The sequence below is a fragment of the Cyanistes caeruleus genome, chromosome 4, assembly GCF_971803275.1.
Source record: "Cyanistes caeruleus chromosome 4, bCyaCae1.hap1.1, whole genome shotgun sequence".
Lineage (NCBI taxonomy): Eukaryota > Metazoa > Chordata > Aves > Passeriformes > Paridae > Cyanistes > Cyanistes caeruleus.
Window position 1 is genome coordinate 83,131,312 of NC_141704.1, and position 21,268 is coordinate 83,152,579.

Below are 21,268 nucleotides of genomic sequence, written 5' to 3' on the forward strand. Positions count from 1 at the left end.
AAAGGGTGAGAATTTGAACACACCCATGGAATAAGGATTTGTTTGCAGAACTGGTGGCTCATTAAAACGGGGTGAGAGAAGGGAGCCAAGCTGTGTGCACGGACACACGGACACGGCACGTCCTTCCATCCCCAGCAGCTCCTGCTGCTGCTCCCTGGCCACCAGCTGGGGGGAGAGGGCAAGGCCACCCCAGAGAAGCTGGTGCACATCACAAACAGAGCTTGGAGGGGATGCTTTGGAGGCTGAGGCACAGAGTGTGTGTCCTTAGCTCTGATACCTGGCTCTGACACCAAGGAAAATGAAATTTATGGGCATCCCAGAGGACCTGGTGCACCTCCCAAACAACACTTTGAGGGGATGCTGTTGGAGTCTGAGACAAAGAGTGTGTGTCCTTAGCTCTGATACCTGGCTCTGACACCCAGTAAAATGAAATTTATGGGCATCCCAGAGGACCTGGTGCACCTCCCAAACAACACTTTGAGGGGATGCTGTTGGAGTCTGAGACAAAGAGTGTGTGTCCTTAGCTCTGATACCTGGCTCTGACACCCAGGGGAACACTGAATTTCATACAACATGAAATTTATGGGTGTGTTTTCATGGTGTTAGAAGATTCAGTCTCTTTTCCTTCTTCTTTCTTCTTCATCTTCTTCCTCTACAAGTTTTTAAGCAGCAGTAGGTGATTGGGTAGAGAATGTCACAGTGCAGCACACAGATGGAGAGTCATCAGGTAATTAAGAAAAATAATTTACATGTCTATTGTTAATTGGGTAAAAATGAGTATAAAGATAAAAGAACTGTGTATTTTGGGGCAATTTTGTGCCTTTTGAGGCAAAGTGAACCAAAGCTGTGGTGAGTTGAACTTGAGCAGAAAGGTCTGAGAAAGACCTGCCAAGTCTTTTGATAATATATTAATATAATATATAATATAATAATATATAATATAATACAATAATATAATATATAATAATATCTGATATAATAATATCTAATATAATAATATATAATGTAATAGTATAGTATATTACATTATATTGTATAATAACATATATTATAATATAATAGTATACAATAGGATATAATATAATATAATATGATATGATATATGATATAATGTAATGTAATGTAATGTAATGTATTATAATATAATATAATATAATATAATATAATATAATATAATATAATATTTTTATATTATATATTATATTAATATATATATATACATAAAATATAATGTATATATTAATAAACATATTTTGTACCCGGCTGGAATAAAAATCCCTCTTGTTTGAATGGGTCCAATTATTAATACATATATAAATAAATAAATAAATAAATAAATAAATGTTTTTGCTTTTAAATATTATTATTATATTATATTTTTATATATTATATTAATATAAAAATAAATAAATTTTATTTGTTTATTTATTTATTTTTTTGTCTGTCTGTATATCTATCTATTTATTTATTTATTTGTTTGATTGTTTGTTTATTTAATAAAGTCTAAACTGTAATTTACTACCAAACAGTTTCTGGACACAAAAGCATAAAGCTCCTGTCAGCTCTTCCCTCATCCCACACTACTGTAACATGCAAGCCTGGACTCTAGAACTGCTTTCTGAATTAAAAAACCTTCAGGATAAACAGCCTTCTTTCTGTTTCCAAAGAAATTACTGTGGTCAGCTGTCACTGCTGGACACGAATTAAGTCACACAGACACAGCTCAAGGTATGATGAAGGAAAGAGAGAAGTTTATTTGTTCTCTCACAATTTATAGGTTTCTGATCATGGCCAGGGATTGGATTGTCAGGATAACACCTTCCCAACCACACTGGTGAGAGATGTCCATCACAAGATGTGTATCAGAAAGGATGTACACATATCTATGTTTACAGTCACTGTCTTTAGAAACTCCAGCTCCAAAAGCTGAGTTTTCAGGGTGACAGCCAGCCATGTGTCCTGAGATCCCTGCTGGACTGTCCTTACAAGTGTCAGCCTGCCCACAGCAGACACCTCCTGGTGTCTGGAACAGCAGCTGTGGATGCAGCCACATCCCCCTCTGCCACAGGCTGCTCTGATATTTGGGTTATTGATCCGTGTGGATGAGAAAAACCCATTTCTAATCCCACTTTGGGGAGCAGGGAGGCTCAGCAAGCCCAGTTACCTCTGCAGCCCACCACTGCTAACTCTGCACCAGGTCTGGAACAAAGGGCACAGCTATTGGGAGCTATTCTGGAAGCTGGACTCCAGCTGCTGGGTTTCATCAACTGTTTCTTCCTGGTATGAAAATAATTTTGTTGCTGAAAGTTAAGTCTAGAATACCAACAACCATAATTGTCACTAAGACTGAGGAAGGGGTATTAATAATTAAAATAGCAGCCATCTTTTGCTAAGCTATGAAGCTTAAGCTTGTTTTCCAGGGTAGAGGAATGTGATGCAGCCACACTGCAATCTGCTGAAGTCAGGGAATTCTGATGTTCAACGAGACATTTAAGTTCTAATTATTTGTGTTAATGAGAGAATGTCCTCTGTATCAGTTGCTGGATACATCCTGTGCTGGATATAGGAACTTTCCCATGGACTTACATGAATAATTTCTTGAGATCCTCAGAAGTCAGGGCAATTTGGAACAGCCCAAGAGAGTCAAATTGCTTATGGAGATACCTCTCAGAAGCTGCAGGAGAATCCATTTTATAATCTGGATTTGGGAGACTGAGGCAGTGCCCTGGGAGGTGATCAAAAATAAGTGATGTCTTTTATATGAGGAACAATTAAGCAGCACTGGAGTTTTCAGCCTAGAAAAAGGGATAACGTGGAATGGATAGAACAGCCTAAAACTGTGTGAGTGGCACACAGTTATTATCTCATCAGAACCACAACTCTGACCTCTCTCAGAACTTATTTTCCTTAGGAAATTCGTGCAATTTTTAGTACAATAATGGCAATAGGAAAAGCTGAAGAAATCTATTAATTCACATTTAATTTTCAAGGTCATACTGCTGGCCACTGTAACTGCACTGTCTGCCTGCAAAACTGTCTGATGACCTTGAGTCTCAACATCACACTTCAAATCACATTTTTAGGTTTCAAAGCTGGAAAACTGAGGGATACCTTTTTGCTTCAAGATGTAGATCTTTAGTATTATTTCCAGCACACTTCCTATCAGAAATCTAACACCCTTGCAGAGTCAGAAGCAGTACTAGTGGGTTCTGACATCTCAGAACTTCTTCTGCTAAGTTGGTCAAGACTGCTATTAAAATTTTTTGAAGTGTTAGGACATGAAATGGAAAGTGACCTCCCAAGCTCTTGTGAATCCCTTTGAGATATTAATGCTTCCTTTAACAGCAATATTTAGAGAAGAGTTCAGCGTGTCTGTATTTAGAGAAGAGTTTAGCATGCCTTTCCAGATACTGGGAATGCTAGATATAGAACCATCAAGAAAGTAGATCCATTCCTTCAAGGCAGCTCAAAAATTCCACCATTGGTTTCTGGGGTAGCAAAGGGCTAAAATAACCTGCAGCTATGGAAATAGATGAGAACATGGGAGAAGGTCAGCTGAGGAGGGTGCTGCAGACACACCTAACAGGTGCCACACCTTAGAGACAACATCCCAGTGTGAAACATGGGCAGCAGCTCTGAACCACATCCTGCACAGCTCAGGCAGGCAGGTGCAATCAGCTGCAAGTTCCTCTGATTTTCTCCAGCCTGCCAGAGCCCCAGGCATGAGACCTGAGTGTGATGCAGCTAAGTCTGAGCTCACTCGGCTCTGCCTCGCTCAGAGCTCAAGGACAAGACATGGGGACAAACAAAAGCATTCCTGCTGTCACCCAGCTCCTGAGGGAGACAACGTGGAACCTCATTTCTGAGGGTGCTTCCTGGCTGGATCCCACATCATAGCCACGGTTTGAGCTAAAATTACATTATACTCAGCTTACACTTCTCAATGAATCAGGGTAAGCAGCAAGGAGTAATTGATTTTAGAACATTTGATAAATTGCATTTGCACTTTCAAGTCAGTAGGTCATCCCTCCCTCCTCAAGGAAGTCTTTTACCATAAAGGCTAGGACTGAAATGACAGATGATTTCCAAATCCACATGAATGAAACAAGAACTCCTATCTCACAACATCTACTCATCAGCAGCGGGAACAAACGCCACCACGTTCCTGAAAAATTGCACATCTCCTGCCAGCTTCTCATTTATGTTGCTGGACTTAGAGCAGAAACAAATGGAAGCCATTTGAGGCTCTTCCTGAAATAGTTACAAGAATTGGAACACCATTATTATTGGTTGCTAAATAAAGGAAAAAACTGTAGTGCGGAAACTCTGGAATCATATTATGTTCACTCCAGACACTCAAGAGATTACTGCTCTAAAAAAATAAATCTGGCCTAAATCTGGCTCAGAAATGCAAAGGGCTCCAGCTTTCTTATATAAATGCTTACAAGAGCACAAGCACTATGGCTCAGGCCCTGGAAAACATATGAATAAGAGGTATTAAGAAGTATTTATGTGCTGCATACACTCATCTCAAAAAACTCATCCAGGCCTTGCTTTCCTGACTTCTTAGAGAGGGGTCTTAAATCTTGTGTACACATAGAGCTTTCCTAAAAAATGCTGAAGCATGAGATGGACACCAGTGTGCAGAACAGATCATCAGATGGAAACCTGTGGTACACATACATGGACAGCCATCAATTCATGCCTTCAGCCGACAGATGTAAAATAATCTTCACACAGGATCTCAGCAGGAGTGAATCCATCTATGCACATATTTATCTGTGCATCTACACAATCCATGCTCAACTACCAGCCTTTTAGAACTTAATATTCAATTACTTTAGGAGGCTGGTTGACAAGAGGAAAATGCATTTAATAATATCAAAAAATGTAAGGACACTGGCTACACAATAACTCATTTTCTTTCTTTTCCTTTGTTTTACCAAAATATTTGTACTCTACATAGACTACACTGTTATAATTAGGTTAAAATGATTAATAGTGAAGAATGCCTGCCATTGTGCTCTTTTCAGGTACAATACAGACATGACAATAGTTCTCCTGTTTTCAGAAGGATGGGGAGAAGGGGTTACCGTGTGTGCAGCAGTGTCCCTTTAAGGAATTTTTTTTTCAGCTGTGCATCCAGGGCAGCTAATAGTTTTATCAAATACCCTTCACAGCAAGATGACTGTTTCCATGGAAACTGTAGAGCAATCATCCATTACTCTTGCAAAGATTTCTCTCTCTGCTCTCACCTAAACACAGGTAGCTGCTTTCTCTCTAACTACAATAGAACAGAAGAATTCATTTTACAGGCTCTGTGATAATTCACCTCCAGAGCTTCCTATGGAGACTACAGCCAAAGTGGGGCCCACAGCACAAAACCCTGAAAGGTACATGCAAGGAAGCCACAAAAAAGTTTTTAAAAAGGCACTAATTCTGTCAAATGGAATGTAAAATACAGCTTCTAGAGAAGATGGAAGAATCCTTCCTTACAGCTGTGGAATGGCTAGGAGACAGAGGGGAGTTTGAGATTGGAGATGAATGCTGAGTTTGGTCACTCACCTCTCTCAGCATGTTGTTCTCCTTTTCCTTCTGTTCAAGAAGGCTTTCCAAGTGGTGCACGTGCATCTCTGCCTCAGCCAACCTTCGCGTCCGCTCGTGGTCCTCCTCGGTGGCTTTTGCTGACAGACCTTTGCTCTGCAGCATCTCCAGCAGCTTTTTGATGGACTCATCCCGTGCATTCAAGGTCTGTTTCTGCGTCTCAATCCTCAGTTCCATCTCCTCCAAGGTTTTCCGCAGCAGGAACAGCTCCTTGGCCTGGCGCTCGTGCTCGGCGTGCAGGCGCTGGAAGTTCTCCTCGGTCAGCTCGGCCACCAAGGGCTCGCTGCTCCTGCTGCTGCTGTCCTGCTGGAACAGCTGGTTCAGGTCCCTCTGGATCCGCAGCTCGTCCTGGAGAGCCTGGATAGTCATCTGCATGTGCTGCAAGGGAAAACCAACAGTGTCAGAGGGCTGCCCCCGCTGGAGAAACACAGAAAACAGTACGAGCCACATCACACCTCCTGAGCCACCCACCCAGAGGAAACCACAACACCAACAGGGCAACACTGTGGGTTTATAAGCAGAATTGAGGTGGAACTGGGTTACTCTACAGAAAGTTCAAGTTCTCCTTCTATGCCTGGCAGAGGTTGCTTAACACTTAGCAGACTCTTCTCTGAGTGATGCTCCCACTTGCATCAATTTGACAGAGAGACTTTCAAACAGGAAAACATCAGCAGCTTCCAGCAACTTGTGTCAGTACCCTTCCAAATGTCCTGGAGAACAATTCTGCAGAAGCCCCAGAATTACTACAGAATTGCTATCTTGGCAAAGCAGAGGGGCACAGCGCTGTTAGATGTAATATCACCCACAAAACCCCATCGGCTGTGAAGCCTCCCAAGGTCTGCAGCACTAAATCTACACCCAGCACAGATTTCCCATCTGACTCAGAGAAGAAACTTCAGCATTTAATGAAGAGACAGAGAAAACTGGGTAAATGCTGCACAGGGAAAAGGGTCACATCATAAAATGCAATGCATGAGGATTTTAGCACAGAAATTACCACCTCACAAACAGGAGTATGAAGTCAATCCAATGATCAGCAGTAATTTGTTGTGCAAGACAATAAATCCTGTCTCAATGACTGAATACAGTGGCTTAATATAATGGGACAGTACAGGAAAAGCACAGTCTGCCCACAGAAAAGTCCTCCCTTTATATTTAAATAAATAGGTTTTCTCTTCTCTGCAAGACAGAAGCATCAAGCCAGTAACAGAGAAGTACAAACACTGCACAAAGATTTGATTGCCAGAAACGAGATGCACACTGAGTGATTTATCTCTTCTCCCTTAAGTGAGGCAGACATGCCTACAATTTAGTCTGAGTGTGAATAAGTCAGGTACACTGATCCCTGGGGTCTACATTTATATTACAAAACCCAGTGTCTCCAATACAGCTACTTGCAGTATTCACTAGGCTGAAGGACTAAAATAAATTCTGTTCTATGATCAAGCCTGATGCAGAGACACACTGGTGAGGTCTAAAATGTAAAGATGGTGCAAAATTAATGTTTTCTATAAATCCAAGTACTTCATTTTACTCAAGCATTTTGTAAAAAGAGAAACTAAGAAGATTTGGGTTGAAGCATTGCTTCCAGAATATGTTTGTCACAGTTCTTACGTAAAATGCCTTGAAGATGTTAAAAAGCTGTCTGGACATGGCCTTGGGCAAGAGGGGTTGGACCAGCTGAGCTCCCACCAAGCTCAAGCACTCTGTGACTCTATGAAAGGACAGCAGATAGTATTTACAGCAGTTACACACCTTTAATCTGTTTTAGAAGCACAAAGGGCCAGTTTGGTTGTACACAATGGTGCCATGAAGGCAGTCCAAAGCCATTTTCTTGGCAGAATCAGTATTTCAGACCAAGTGCTTTCCCTCCACTTGTGTTCTGGCCTAGGGCTGGCAAGGAGCTGGCAGAGAAGAAAATGGATCCTTCACAGCATCAGCATGAACTGAAATCAGCTTAAATGCAAAGCTCCGTGGTTGGTTTAGGATGCTGTAATTGCCTTTTCTTCTATTCCAATTACACAATACCTGGCAGTTAGCAATTTGGTTCATCTAAAACTACATTTCAGCTTAGAGAATCTGTGTGACAACATAGCACAGGTGTATTAGGTGAGAGAACAAGAAATTACTCTGTTCCAAAAGGTACATTGTGTTTATATATTGCTGGATGCTCAGATTTATTTTCAAGTAAGAGATGAAAAATAGCTGAAGGGAATTAATATGGATTTCCAAAATGTTTTCAGAAATCGCTTTCTTTTTAATTAAAGGTTTCAACTTTCAGTTATTGACTGTGGTTTGGAGAAATGACAAAGTGAGAATGCCAGAACCACATCCAAGCCTTGAAACTGAGGCACTACAGGTAGGCAATGAAAACTGCTGCATCTGTTCAATTTATGAATGATGAGCTGTAAGAGCACTCAATAAAACATTTGCCTCATCTGAACCTATCCCCCACCTATAAAGTCAGTAGGGCTACACCAGCAGCAGTGAGGGAATGTCCTCAAATTTTGTTAGAATTAAACAATAACCCCACTAGATACAACTTTCCAGCCCCACACATGAGTTAATTCCATTTGTATTTGAGAAGCCCTTCTTACCCACAGCCCAGCTGTGTGTTGTTCCTCCAGCTAACAAACAAATTCCCACCTGGCTCTCCACAGACTGCAACTTCAGCAATTCCTTTCTCCCAGGCCAGAAAAGAGCTTCTTCTGAACAACCACATCATCTATTAAATGAAATTATTTCCTCTACTCAACGTTGTCTCGGAATCAAACTTGGGTTATTTATAAACATCAACGGCCTAAATCACCACAACCAAACTCTTGCATTTTTACCATCTGATCTGCTGTGAAATGTCTTTTCAGGTTACATAGACAAAAAACGTGTCTCAGACCCACAGAAATTATTTCCCCTAAATATGGAAATGCCTCCATGGAACTTTTGGGTCACTGAGCCAAAATCTATTTAATGATTCAAATACACGATGTGGAAAAAATAAAATAATACCGGTGACAAACAGGATTTACTGATATCCATCAGTCTGTGAAATAAAGACAAGGGAATTTGGAATACCCAACAATTGGTCAGCAGCTGCCTGCAATTCAGTTTCCCAGGAAAAATGAAGAGCTGGGGTTAGAGGAAAAGTTAGAGCTGAGCTTATGAATAACTCCCACTGTTCTCTGAACTGCTGCTCAGTCAAGAACAAACTTTAATATGAGAAAGGTAACTGGAAAACACCCCACAGAAAATTATTCTGTGCTTTTGACACCCACTCTTTTCCAACATGCAAAATGGATGCAAAATGGATTCTTTTCTGCTTTCCAAATTTTTTTTTTATGGTTCTCAGAATAACAGAACAATATTCTTTACCAGCTGCTATCATAACTGAACTACTTTTAAGGTTAAAATTTCTTGTCTTTATATAATTTCAAAGAAAACATCCTTTTCCCCCTGAAGGAGCAGACAAGCTTTACTAGCTTCTCATCCATTTTTCAGACTTCAGTTTTAAATCAGCAACTATCCTAAAAAGCCAAAATATTTTCCAAGTTCATGCAACACTAGCCACTGATAGTTAATACTAAGTCTAAGACCTGACTAGAGATCTGAAGAAAACTTGAAAAAATACTGTTGAAATAGTCTTATCTAGAAATAAACATGTAAAAATAGTTTTAATACCACTGAGCTTTGTTATGTCATGTAACAACCATGCTTTTGTGAAACAGTTTAATACAGGTAATGTAATTAAAGTCAAAGCAATTATGATGAACTTGTACTTTGCTTGAAGTTTATTGCTCTTATCTCAAATCTTGAGGATTCCCTGTTTTTTTCAAGGAATGAGATCTGTCTTTAAGCCTCACAAATGATAACAACACCTGCAAACCACAAAGGTGTTTTTGTGAGCACGGTTCTGTACTTATGGTTATGTCCAACAAATTGTTCTCCTGACAGAGCCAAGCACCTTCAGGCTCATCTCAAACACAAGCCCTAAAAGGCCACGGTGCAAACATCACCCCTTCCACCAGGTGTTCCTCTGCCTGTACTCCCTCCACAGGTCACCTTCCCAACCAGGCTCTGCATCATTTACATTACAGCCCCAAATTTACATCCCCAAGTAGCAGAACATGATTCAGGCTTTGCCTCCACCTGCCAGGACCCAAACTGGCATTTCCCACCCTGTGGCAGGCTGGTGAGCTCCCAGGACCCAAACTGGCATTTCCCACCCTGTGGCAGGCTGGTGAGCTCCCAGGACCCAAACTGGTATTTCCCAGCCCCTGGCAGGCTGGTGAGCTCCCAGGACCCAAACTGGCATTTCCCAGCACCTGGCAGGCTGGTGAGCTCCCAGGACCCAAACTGGCATTTCCCACCCTGTGGCAGGTTGGTGAGCTCTCAAACTGGCATTTCCCAGCCCCTGGCAGGCTGGTGAGCTCCCAGGACCCAAACTGGCATTTCCCAGCCCCTGGCAGGCTGGTGAGCTCCCAGGACCCAAACTGGCATTTCCCACCCTGTGGCAGGCTGGTGAGCTCCCAGGACCCAAACTGGCATTTCCCAGCCCCTGGCAGGTTGGTGAGCTCTCAAACTGGCATTTCCCAGCCCCTGGCAGGTTGGTGAGCTCTCAAACTGGCATTTCCCAGCCCCTGGCAGGCTGGTGAGCTCCCAGGACCCAAACTGGCATTTCCCAGCCCCTGGCAGGCTGGTGAGCTCCCAGGCTGTAGATGATGGAGAAGCTCCAGGTGCTTGGTTCCCAAAGCTGTGCTGCTGTTGCAGTCTCAGGCTGATCCAAGGCACCTGCAGCTGCACTGGTGAGTTTGGGAACCTTGCTGCAGGCACCTCTTCTCATCTCTCACTGCTGAAGCTTTTCCTTTTTGCATAAAATATTTAAAGATTCGGTAGGCCTGACAGAAAAGTATTAAAGAGAGCACAGCTTCTTATTCTAATTGGTAGAACACATAAGAACAGAAAGACCTGAATAGCAATACTTCCAACTAACTTAAATGTTTATCATCTCACCATTCCAAAGGAAATGGGGATGTGCATTTTAACTGTCTCAGTCAGAAAAAGAAATTTAATTGATATTCTACAGCAGAGACCCGTATTCTAGCCCTACATTTTAGATGAAAAGGAGGCAGCCACTGCTACTACCATGATTTTGAAATAAAGGATTAAATTGTGATGTGCTTTTCAAAGAAAGGATTCCCACACTCATCTTTGCAAGACAGAGCTTGACCTACCAAGCTACAGCGTTTAATATTCCAATATGCATTTGTCCATTTGGGTTTGGATGCCTGATTTAGATTATTCATACTGCAGATACTGCCTGTCTAACTACTGTAATCAGACACACAACTTATCCCATAATTTATTCAAGAAGTCTAAATGCCTTAATTAGACCTCTGGGTTCTGCAATGCAAGCCAGGCACCTAGACACCAAATGCTCCCATAGTTAAGTTCCTCTTAATCTCCTCTATTTAAATTCTAAGTAGGTTAAATCGAGACAATTCCTTTAATTTTTGAACACCAAGAAAAAAATACAGTATGTTCAAGAGAAGCCTGAAAAAAAATCAGCAATAAGAAGGAGAATGTACTCTTTCTCAAAACCAAGGGGAAAACATAACACACAATTATATGGCAGTGTCACAGAAATGTGTCACAATTGAACATTGTTACATTCTGCAAGACTCAACCACTTAAAAAAAAAATTTCCCTGACACTGGGAGAACAGTGAGGACTCAATCATGAGCAAGAGAATGTAGGGTGGTGGTAAGGACAGGGAGGAAAAGAGAGGTTCTATTGGAATATTTAGTGGTGTGAAAGCTTTCACCTGCAAGAGAGAGAGAGAAGTTCAAACTCTTTCTCATCTTCATGAGCCAAAGGAGGCTCCAGTCGAAGCAGTGAGATGTTCTTGGGCAGATCTCTAACCAGGCATTGTTACAGAAAGCACTGAGAGAGATTCTGCTTTGCACAAATACCTGAATATTGACTGACTTCAAAACTCAGGCTTGTATTCCTGCTCCATAAAGGGAAGAGACTCTTTGTTCAAATTAGCCAAGAGACCCCTTAGCAACTCCCACACTCTATTTCCTGCTTGGGGTAATCTCATCTCACTCTGACCTAATTCTTAATCAAAAATTCCACTCACCAGAAAAAAAACCAACCCTAACAAGAGTTTTGCTGAAGTCAGCAGATTTGATTAAAAAAAAAATATATAAAAAAATATATATATATAAAAAAATAAAAATATAAAAAAATTACCGACAAATTTAAGATATTGAAAAGTTCCTGGTCACTTCCACTGTTGACCCACAAATCCAGCAGATCCTGGACTGAATGAGCTTGATGAGACTGCAGATTTGTTTTCTGGCAATCTGGCTGCTGTTCACGCAGGAAACCCTTCGTGCTTGGACACCCACAGGCCAGGTGTGCTGCTCTTGTAGAGTTATTTCCCTTGCTAGGAGCTGCTAGGGGGCTGTGTTTTGGATTAATGCTGAAAACAGAGATGATAACTCACAACCAACAAGTTTATCTCAACCCACAAGCTGTCCCATTTTTACCCACCAGGGAAAGAGTGAGTGGCTGTGTGGTAGTGAATTGCTGGCTGAGGTTAAACCACAACACCACGTTTCCTTTTTTTATTATATATCATAATATAGTTCTGTATTTGTTTTACAGGATCCAACCCAGGAATAAAAAAAAACAACCAAAACAACACGACAAAATTTTCAAAAAGAGACAAATGTCATTTGTTAATCAAACAAAAATTAAGTGTTGGAGGATGCCAGCTAATCTGCCCTTCAGCCAATTATTTTTACAGCTGGCAAAGAAAGGTACACAAGCTTGCAGCTACAAAAGGCATAGCAGGTCTGAAATGTATTTGTACTACATTAAACACTGCCTTACTTTTGTTTTTAGTTCACCATGCCTACAATGCTATTTCTCTAGAAAGGAAAGACACAGTAATGAGGATATATTTTATTTCAGAAGGACAATTCTGTAAGGTCTATTCCTCAAGCACACATCACCACAAAACAAAAGAATGTGAAGGTGCTTTTTGTGTGTGTTTGTGTGTTTGGTTTGTTCAGAAAACAACTTTTGCATTATGACAACAACTCTCAGGGTTTTTTACAACAACAGCATTTCCAACATTTGTAAGAGGATGAGCCACGCTCAGCTCCAAAGAGACCACATGCAAAACGTTAGAGAATGGGATCTGGTCACTGTGAAATCACAGCCTCCCGTGCTGGAGGAGCTGAAATTCTGGCAGCATTTGTGGGAAGAGGATCCTGCAGAATGCAGGGAAGGCCTGGCTGTCTGAGGGAGTCCCTGCTGACATTCAGCTGCAGCCCACGCAGAGACATTGGGAAAAGGGCTAATGTCAGGTGTCCAGCAGGGCTGAGAAGAAACTCAACTTGCTGATTCCAGAAATGCTACATGCTCCCTGTAGGATGGATCAGGGGCTTCAAAACCCTCACTGAAATGGAAATGAGTGGGTGATTTTTATGGTGTTAAGCTTAGACACAAAGTACTGCTATGATTTTAATAGGATTTAATTTGTGAGAGTCAAAGAAAGAGACCTGTATTTTAAACACAACCCTACGGAGCATTACCTCTGAGACAGCACAAGGGTTTGATGGTAAAAAAGTGCTGCAGATAAAGAGCTTAAGTTGTCAGGAATAAATTTGTCAGCTGAACTAGACTCACACCAATGACTCATTTAAGGGGGCAGCATGCAGCCTGATTCCTTTGCTCCTGCTTGTACAAAAAAAACCCCAAGAAACCCCAAACCAGCCTGCAGGAATGAATTCAGGGTCCTAAAGGAAGCAGATCAGGAATCAGGAGCAGCCTGCTAAAACTGTAGCCACAGAAGAACCAAAACTGTGATTCAACCAACACACACACAGGGAAAGGCACATCCATGGAAAGAATGCAAGGTAAAACACAGCAAGTGCAGTACACAGTGCTAAATGTCCACACACAAGATTTTATCCATGGCAAACATCAAACAGCTCACCAAGAATAAAGGCAGGCTATTTCTGTGGTCAAAGTAAAGATATGGGCAGTTTCTACAGAATATCTCATGCACAGTAAAAACAAGACTTATTCTAAAAAAGGATGTTGTGCACATTCTAAATATTCTGAAGAAATTTGTGCACGTACCTGTGTGGTATGTAATTCTGATTAGGCACAGGCAAACCTACCAAAATCCTAAAACCCACATATTTATCACTTTTTCAGCTATGAAAAAGAACTTCTGAAGAAGAACTAAGAACTTCTGAAAGTTCTCTGACTTCCTAAGGGAATTTGAGCCCTCTGTCAGACACTAGAAATGGTCTACAAGGCAACAGAACTCAAAGGAAATGTATTTTTGAAGTCATATCAGTAAGTCCCAGCTATTCTGTGTTTACATTTCCAAAGGTAGGTACTTCTACATCAGTAGTTTACTGCGCTTCAAAAGCTTTTTCTCATGCAAATCTTCCAAGAATCTGCATTTCTCACCCTTTGAATGTCAGCATGGTATGATCCTGGAGCTAAGAAACTGGATTCTTTTTAATGGGCCCTCATCTTTCTTGAGAATAGGCCTTTTGGGATCGGGGAATACATTTGGAATTTCTCATCGGAATGGAAAATTTACATACTGACTTTAACCTCTATTTCCCACCAGGCTGTCCAAACTGGGTTAGCATTACACTACTTAAACAGCATGTTTTATTTATTTACAAATATGAGCTTTGATTTTTTTGCTCTTCTGCTGCTAAAGAAACAAGAGCCCTTGCATATTTGCAGTTTCCTACACTGCAGGAAGATAATTCTTTGCAGATTCTGTTCTCCCCTGGCTGGCAAGCAGAAATTTCTTTTGTCACAAACTGTGTTGATAAAATGGATGCTTGTGCACCAGGTTTTTGTTAAAAAAATAAAATAAAATAAAAGCCAATAGCCAAACATCAAACTGATCTATATTCAGACCAGCCACGACAGAACTTGTAGAGTTCAATCTTATCCCATTTTGCATGTGTATGCAACACACCCAATTTCACCCACAGTACGGATTACTTCGAAATTGCATCTGTGAAATAGGTGCTTAAGTGCCAAATTCAGCTTCTGTGAACCTCTCATCCCATGAAAGTAATTATAAATTGTTATGGCACTTATGGGAAGGAGAATTTTAACATTTACATATGTATGAAGGTCTAATATTTTCAAATTAATAGCATCTACATGAAAGATGACTCATTTGTTAATAGATTAGGAGCCTTTCTGCAAATAATGTATTATTAGTCACCTCACCCAGGGAGGTCAGCAAATCCATCTTTCCATTAGCTGACACAGGGAATCAATCCAAGATAAAAGGTGTTCTGCTACACAACCTTTGATCTTGTGTTCAGTGCTTTCCAACATATCAGCATACATCAACAACATGCTCTAAAAAGGAAAAATAGCTGCTGATTTCTGGTAAGGGAGTACAACATGAAAAACTCATGCACAAAAAAGCTGCTGATCACTTTACTCACAGCACCCTTCTCACCCAGACTCAAACTTTCCTCTACACCAGCTGGAATATAAATCTCAGTGCACACATCCACCTATCCCCATATCCAATATCCAAAATATCCAAGGATATTTAGACCAAAATACCTTGAATAACTGCATTTGCATAAACCAACCAACTACCTCTCCTGTAAGAATATAAAGTTGGGAGTGGGCTGGATCTTTAAAGCTTGTGGAGCAGTTCAAGACCGTGACTGCTGAGGACTGAATATTTCAAATAATTGGTTTCAGTGTAAAACAGCAAGTTTTCAACTTCTGCTTGCCCACAGTAATGTAACAACTTTGTTCTTGCTGTCACTTTGGAATTCATCCTTCATCTGCAAGCCAGTGGGAAATCTGAGCCACCCCATGCTCAGAGACTCTGGATTGGTGACTACAGCAGAAAGAGTTCTTTCCACCCTGTGCCTCCAGAAATTGAGTTCTCAGCCAAAAAAATGAAGTATTTGTAAGCCCCATCAGACTGATCTACCAAACCTGGACAGCAATTTGCAAACATTGAAATTCACTGATGGTTTGTTTGCTGGTTGTTTTACTGCATTTTCTTGAGCAGGGAAGACATCAGATGATCAGATACAGCCATAAATGTGAGAATACTGCACACAGGACTTGGAACAATAGAGCACCTGATATTCAGCATCTCATCAACAACATTTGGCTGTACTGAGACATGTGGAAAGCTCTTGGAGCCTTTGTCCAGTGTTCAATCAGGAAGGAGAGAACCAAAGCAAAAAACAGCTGTACTGACCATGGCTGTGCCACTCTTCTTTGAGTTTCCCTTGCAATGATTACTTGGCAACATTGCAAGGCATAAATTATCTCAGGGAGATTGATCAGAGAGAAGAGACCCTGTTTCACTGCAAGACAGAACCAGTTTTACCATTGTGCTTCTTGTCCTGCTTGTTCACCATCTCTCCAATGTGCCTTCCCTACCTGCAGTCTATCCTACACACATAATTTTAACTCTTGCACCTTCTCACATTTGCTTTGTCATTCAATTCTTCAAGGACAGCAAACCAAGTTTCCTGGAAAAGTGCCTGCACGTGGTTTTCTTGTTTTAAGCCACAATAAGGAAAGTTCCTAGTCAAAAATCCAGAGGGCCTAAAATGATTGCTGAAACAAGAGCAGTACCCAGGAACATCATCAGCTGCTGTAGGGGATTACACTATGTGCACTGCTACACACAGCAAAAAAAAGGAACAAAACAAAAGCAATTCTTCCACTGTCCTTCCTTGCAGTAAAAACTATAGGCCCTTTCTGAAGTTATCAATGCAATGGCAGCAATTATTTTAAGACTATTTTGCATGATTACAGCTTGAAGTTCTCGCTTAAGACAATTCTTAAGAGGATTAATTGAGACAATGTTCTCAATCAAGACAAGTTCTTGCCAGACAGAAGATATGCATCCCTTCCATCCCTGCAACTTTTTATTTTCTTCGAAACGTAAGGAGCAAGAAAATAGGAATCTCTTTAACAAAATTTACAGAAGCAACGATTGTGGATAAAACTGAGCTAAACCTGTGGCTTTTGACATGATACGTGGCATTTTCAGCCCTCTGCCATGAAATATTGGCTACACTCACAAAGGAGCAGACTGAAAATCTTGAAAATCTTCTTGTCTGGGTATGTCAAGTCTCTTACACCAAGCACCACTCTGAGAAGACAGGCAGTTCAAATGAATTACTAGAATTTCAGGATAAATTTAGAATATGGCTGCAGCAATCACTGTCCCTGTGAAAGAACATTAAAAAAAAAACTCTGATCAAAATGTTCTGGCACTTACCCTCATGTTGAAATGACAGCACCTCTGACAGCAAAGCAGAACACAGCACATTACACTGAGTTCTAAAGGAGCTTTGTGTGACTTTTAGGAGGCTGAGCAGCCTTAAGAGATAAGTGGCAGAAAAGCATTAAGAATTGGAGAGCTCTGGAAAAGGGAAGGCCTAGCACAACACACCTTAATAGAAAGCACTGAAACTTCTGGTAGATGTAGTGAAGGATGCAGCTTTCCAAGAACAGATTCAAGGATTTTCATTATTAAGATCTTTACTAGATCCTGGAATGCAATGGAAAACACCCAAACAGAAAGGTTTTTCCATTCAGAAGATTGGTTCTTTGCCACAGACATCTTCCTGCTAGCTACAAGGATTTTCAGAGCAAGAGGCAATTCCCTCTGGCAGCAGAGCTCACTCAGCCACCACTGCAGACATCAGCTGCAGGAAGCTGAACTCTTAGCAGGCATCAGAAACCCATCTGCTCAGAATGTCAACCAGACAAGCTAAAACGAGTATCTACAAGGGGACTGACAGCTAGAATGACTTTTGTCAGTGAAGAGCTTTAGTGCTGTCCTGTCTAACCTTGCACATCACTGTGGGAATCGAGGGAACAGAGAAGAACACAAAGGAGATCTGACTTCATGGCAATGAGTATAAAGACATACAACAATATTCCTGCATTGCCCATGGATCAAAATGGACAGTTGGTACAGACAGCATTGATAAAGTCATTTAGGGTAAATCTCTAACTGAACAAATACTGGCTCTTTATAAATCTTTTCAGGAGCTGTTCACTCATGAATTAGTATGGCCATTCAAGCAGTTTGTCATGCTGTTGGGCTTCTTGCAGAGCAATGGCTGAGCTCTTGCTTCTCTATAGACCAGGCTGAGAAAACACAAATGTCCAAGATCCGCAATAATAGAGATCATTGGGACAGAAATGCTGGCCAATGAAGTCCTTTTGGTTCTTTATGCATCCTGTAACAAAGTGCTCTGCTCTTAAACACTGTTCAGAGAAACATCTTCATCTGCTGACAGAGCTGTATGAACAACTGTCAAGACAGAAAGGAGAATGGAATTCCCTGTTGGGAGTTCGAGGCATCATCCACCAACTGTAGCAAGAGCTCACACTTGTCTGAACACAGACAGTCATCTCAGAGTTTTGTAAGTTTGATATGTTTTATAAGGGTCTGTTAATTCAGAACTAAAAAAAAAAAAATGGAAAGGGGTGTGTAGCATTGAAATTCTGGAACTCTCACATGTCTGTTAAGTGTTAAGAGATTTCATCTCAGGGCAACACAACAAGCTGGCTCTGAAGACCCAGATTATACTCATCTCTTGGACATGTTCTGGAACCTAGAAAGAATTATGGAAAGGATTCATCCATCCCAATGCAAGGCCAAAGGAGCAATGGTGGTACTTATTTAAATGCTAAGTTTAAGGTACATTTCAGAACACCTTTCTGTGCCTTTCAAGATATGTTAATTAAAAGCAGTTTAGCTCTTTTTTTTTTTTCACTCAAATGGATGCCTAGATTAGCCTTACTAGACAGAAGATTCGTACACCTAATTAACACAGAAACCCTGAATGCATACTAAGAAACCACCCCACAAGCCTGGATTTCATAATCCTCACACTCCTTTTAGATTTCACCTAACATTAGCATATCTTTTACTCATCATTAAAACACTCTCTTGGCAATGCTTTTTTGAGATACTTTTGCTGTAGAGATTCACGACTGGTTAAAGGATGAGGAGCACATGAAGTGTTTCAGGGAATGAGGAGGAAGAAGCAGGAGGAGGCAGCAGATCAATACCTGGCTGTGAGCCTGCTGTCCCTGGCAGGATTTGGAGGTTTTTAATTATAGATCAGTTTACATGACAGCAGGCCTGCTGGCAAGAGCCAGGGTACACCTGTCTCCAAGGGGAAACAGGATCTCTGCACAGGAGCCAGCAGGGCTCGGCAAGGGCTCTAAACCACATTGGAAAGGGGAAGGGAAAACAAAGAGATTCACTGGAGAGACACCTGGGAACCATCACTGTCTGGGGGATGCACTGTCAGGTTCTTCTGTGGCACTGTCAGGTTCTTCTGTGGCACTGTCAGGTTCTTCTGTGGCACTGTCAGGTTCTTTTGTGACACTGTGAGGTTCTGTGACACTGTGAGGTTCTGTGACACTGTGAGGTTCTGTGACACTGTGAAGTTCTGTGGCACTGTGAGGTTCTGTGACACTCTGAGGTTCTGTGACACTGCTGAGGTTCTGTGACACTGTGAGGTTCTGTGGCACTGTGAGGTTCTGTCACACTGTGAGGTTCTGTGACACTCTGAGGTTCTGTGACACTGTGAGGTTCTGTCACACTGCTGAGGTTCTGTGGCACTGTGAGGTTCTGTGACACTCTGAGGTTCTGTCACACTGTGAGGTTCTGTCACACTGTGAGGTTCTGTGGCACTGCTGAAGTTCCCTGCTGAGGTTCTGTCACACTGTGAGGTTCTGTGGCACTGAGGTTCTGTGGCACTGTGAGGTTCTGTGGCACTGCTGAGGTTCTGTGGCACTGTGAGGTTCTGTGACACTGTGAGGTTCTGTCACACTGTGAGGTTCTGTGGCACTGTGAGGTTCTGTGACACTGCTGAGGTTCTGTGGCACTGTGAGGTTCTGTCACACTGTGAGGTTCTGTGACACTGCTGAGGTTCTGTCACACTGTGAGGTTCTGTCACACTGTGAGGTTCTGTGGCACTGTGAGGTTCTGTGGCACTGTGAGGTTCTGTGACACTGCTGAGGTTCTGTCACACTGTGAGGTTCTGTGGCACTCTGAGGTTCTGTGGCACTGTGAGGTTCTGTGACACTGTGAGGTTCTGTGGCACTCTGAGGTTCTGTCACACTGTGAGGTTCTGTGACACTGTGAGGTTCTGTGACACTGAGATTATTCTGTGACACTGCTGAGGTTCTGTGGCACTGTGAGGTTCTGTGGCACTGTGAGGTTCTGTGGCACTGTGAGGTTCTGTGGCACTGTGAGATTCTGTCACACTGTGAGGTTCTGTGACACTGTGAGGTTCTGTGGCACTGTGAGGTTCTGTCACACTGTGAGGTTCTGTGGCACTCTGAGGTTCTGTGACACTGCTGAGGTTCTGTGGCACTGTGAGGTTCTGTCACACTGTGAGGTTCTGTGACACTGCTGAGGTTCTGTGGCACTGTGAGGTTCTGTCACACTGTGAGGTTCTGTGGCACTGTGAGATTCTGTCACACTGTGAGGTTCTGTGACACTGTGAGGTTCTGTGGCACTGTGAGATTCTGTCACACTGTGAGGTTCTGTGACACTGTGAGGTTCTGTGACACTGCTGAGGTTCTGTGGCACTGTGAGGTTCTGTCACACTGTGAGGTTCTGTGACACTGCTGAGGTTCTGTGGCACTGTGAGGTTCTGTCACACTGTGAGGTTCTGTGGCACTGTGAGATTCTGTCACACTGTGAGGTTCTGTGACACTGTGAGGTTCTGTGACACTGCTGAGGTTCTGTGACACTGCTGAAGTTCTGTGGCACTGTGAGGTTCTGTGGCACTGCTGAAGTTCCCTGCTGAGGTTCTGTGACACTGAGTATTTAACTGTACCCTGAAAAAGCTGTGCTATGGCAGCACAGACAGGACTGGTACAGCTTTGTAACAACCTCCAGTATCTCTTTTAAAGAAAACACAATAGTTCAAGCCTGTTGCTAATACAAGATTTGTATCTGAGTTGTCTTCCAGAAACTAATTTCCTTGAAACAAATCTGTGCATTACTGATGTAATAATGAACAACACGTAGACACGGTGGCGCCTAGACACTAAACATACCTTAATTTTCCCAGAAGACAGACTGATAACCTTACTGGACAGTGTGACAATTTATCTGGAGGAAGAATTTAACCCTCCAGCTCTCTGTGCATCACTCTGGAGCAGCAGCAGTGGCCATGAGTCAGTGCTGTCACCAGGCAGTGGCACGGACAGTAACCTGGCAGGGACTCACCAGTGGCTCTGCTCAGGACAGCAATTCCTGGGATGCAGCTCCTGTGCCCTCTGTGCTTCACACACCCAGCATCCCCAGCAGGGAAGAACCGTGCTACCCCACATCCTGCCTCTTGGACACAAAAACAACTCAACCCAAAGCCCTGGGTACCTTTGGACACTACTAAAATAAACACAACACGGGACTCAATCTTCAGAAGAACAAAGACATTTATGGGTTCTCTTATTTCTCTCCCTCTTTCTTGGTTTGGGAGACAGGTGTCTGGTAGGGAGGGCAGGAGCCTCCTTGGAATGAAAATGTAGACCTCCTCTCTCTGAATTATTATAATTTTGAAATCAAGGGCTCTCAGGCAGAGAT

The 21,268-nt window shown here is 42.1% G+C and overlaps 1 protein-coding gene across 31 annotated transcripts in view; it reads right to left on the reverse strand.

Moving 5' to 3' along the window:
- Nucleotides 1-21,268, reverse strand: part of ERC1 (ELKS/RAB6-interacting/CAST family member 1) — a 272,618-nt gene that overhangs the window by 204,751 nt on the left and 46,599 nt on the right. For all 31 annotated transcript variants that reach the window (XR_015285955.1, XR_015285954.1, XR_015285957.1 and 28 more), the window contains exon 3: nt 5,566-5,982. Coding sequence is in view for 25 of the 31 variants with exons in the window: in XM_086886167.1 (XP_086742293.1) it covers nt 5,566-5,982 (417 nt within the window). In the remaining 6 variants the exon portion in view is untranslated. The remainder of the gene's footprint in view (nt 1-5,565; nt 5,983-21,268) is intronic.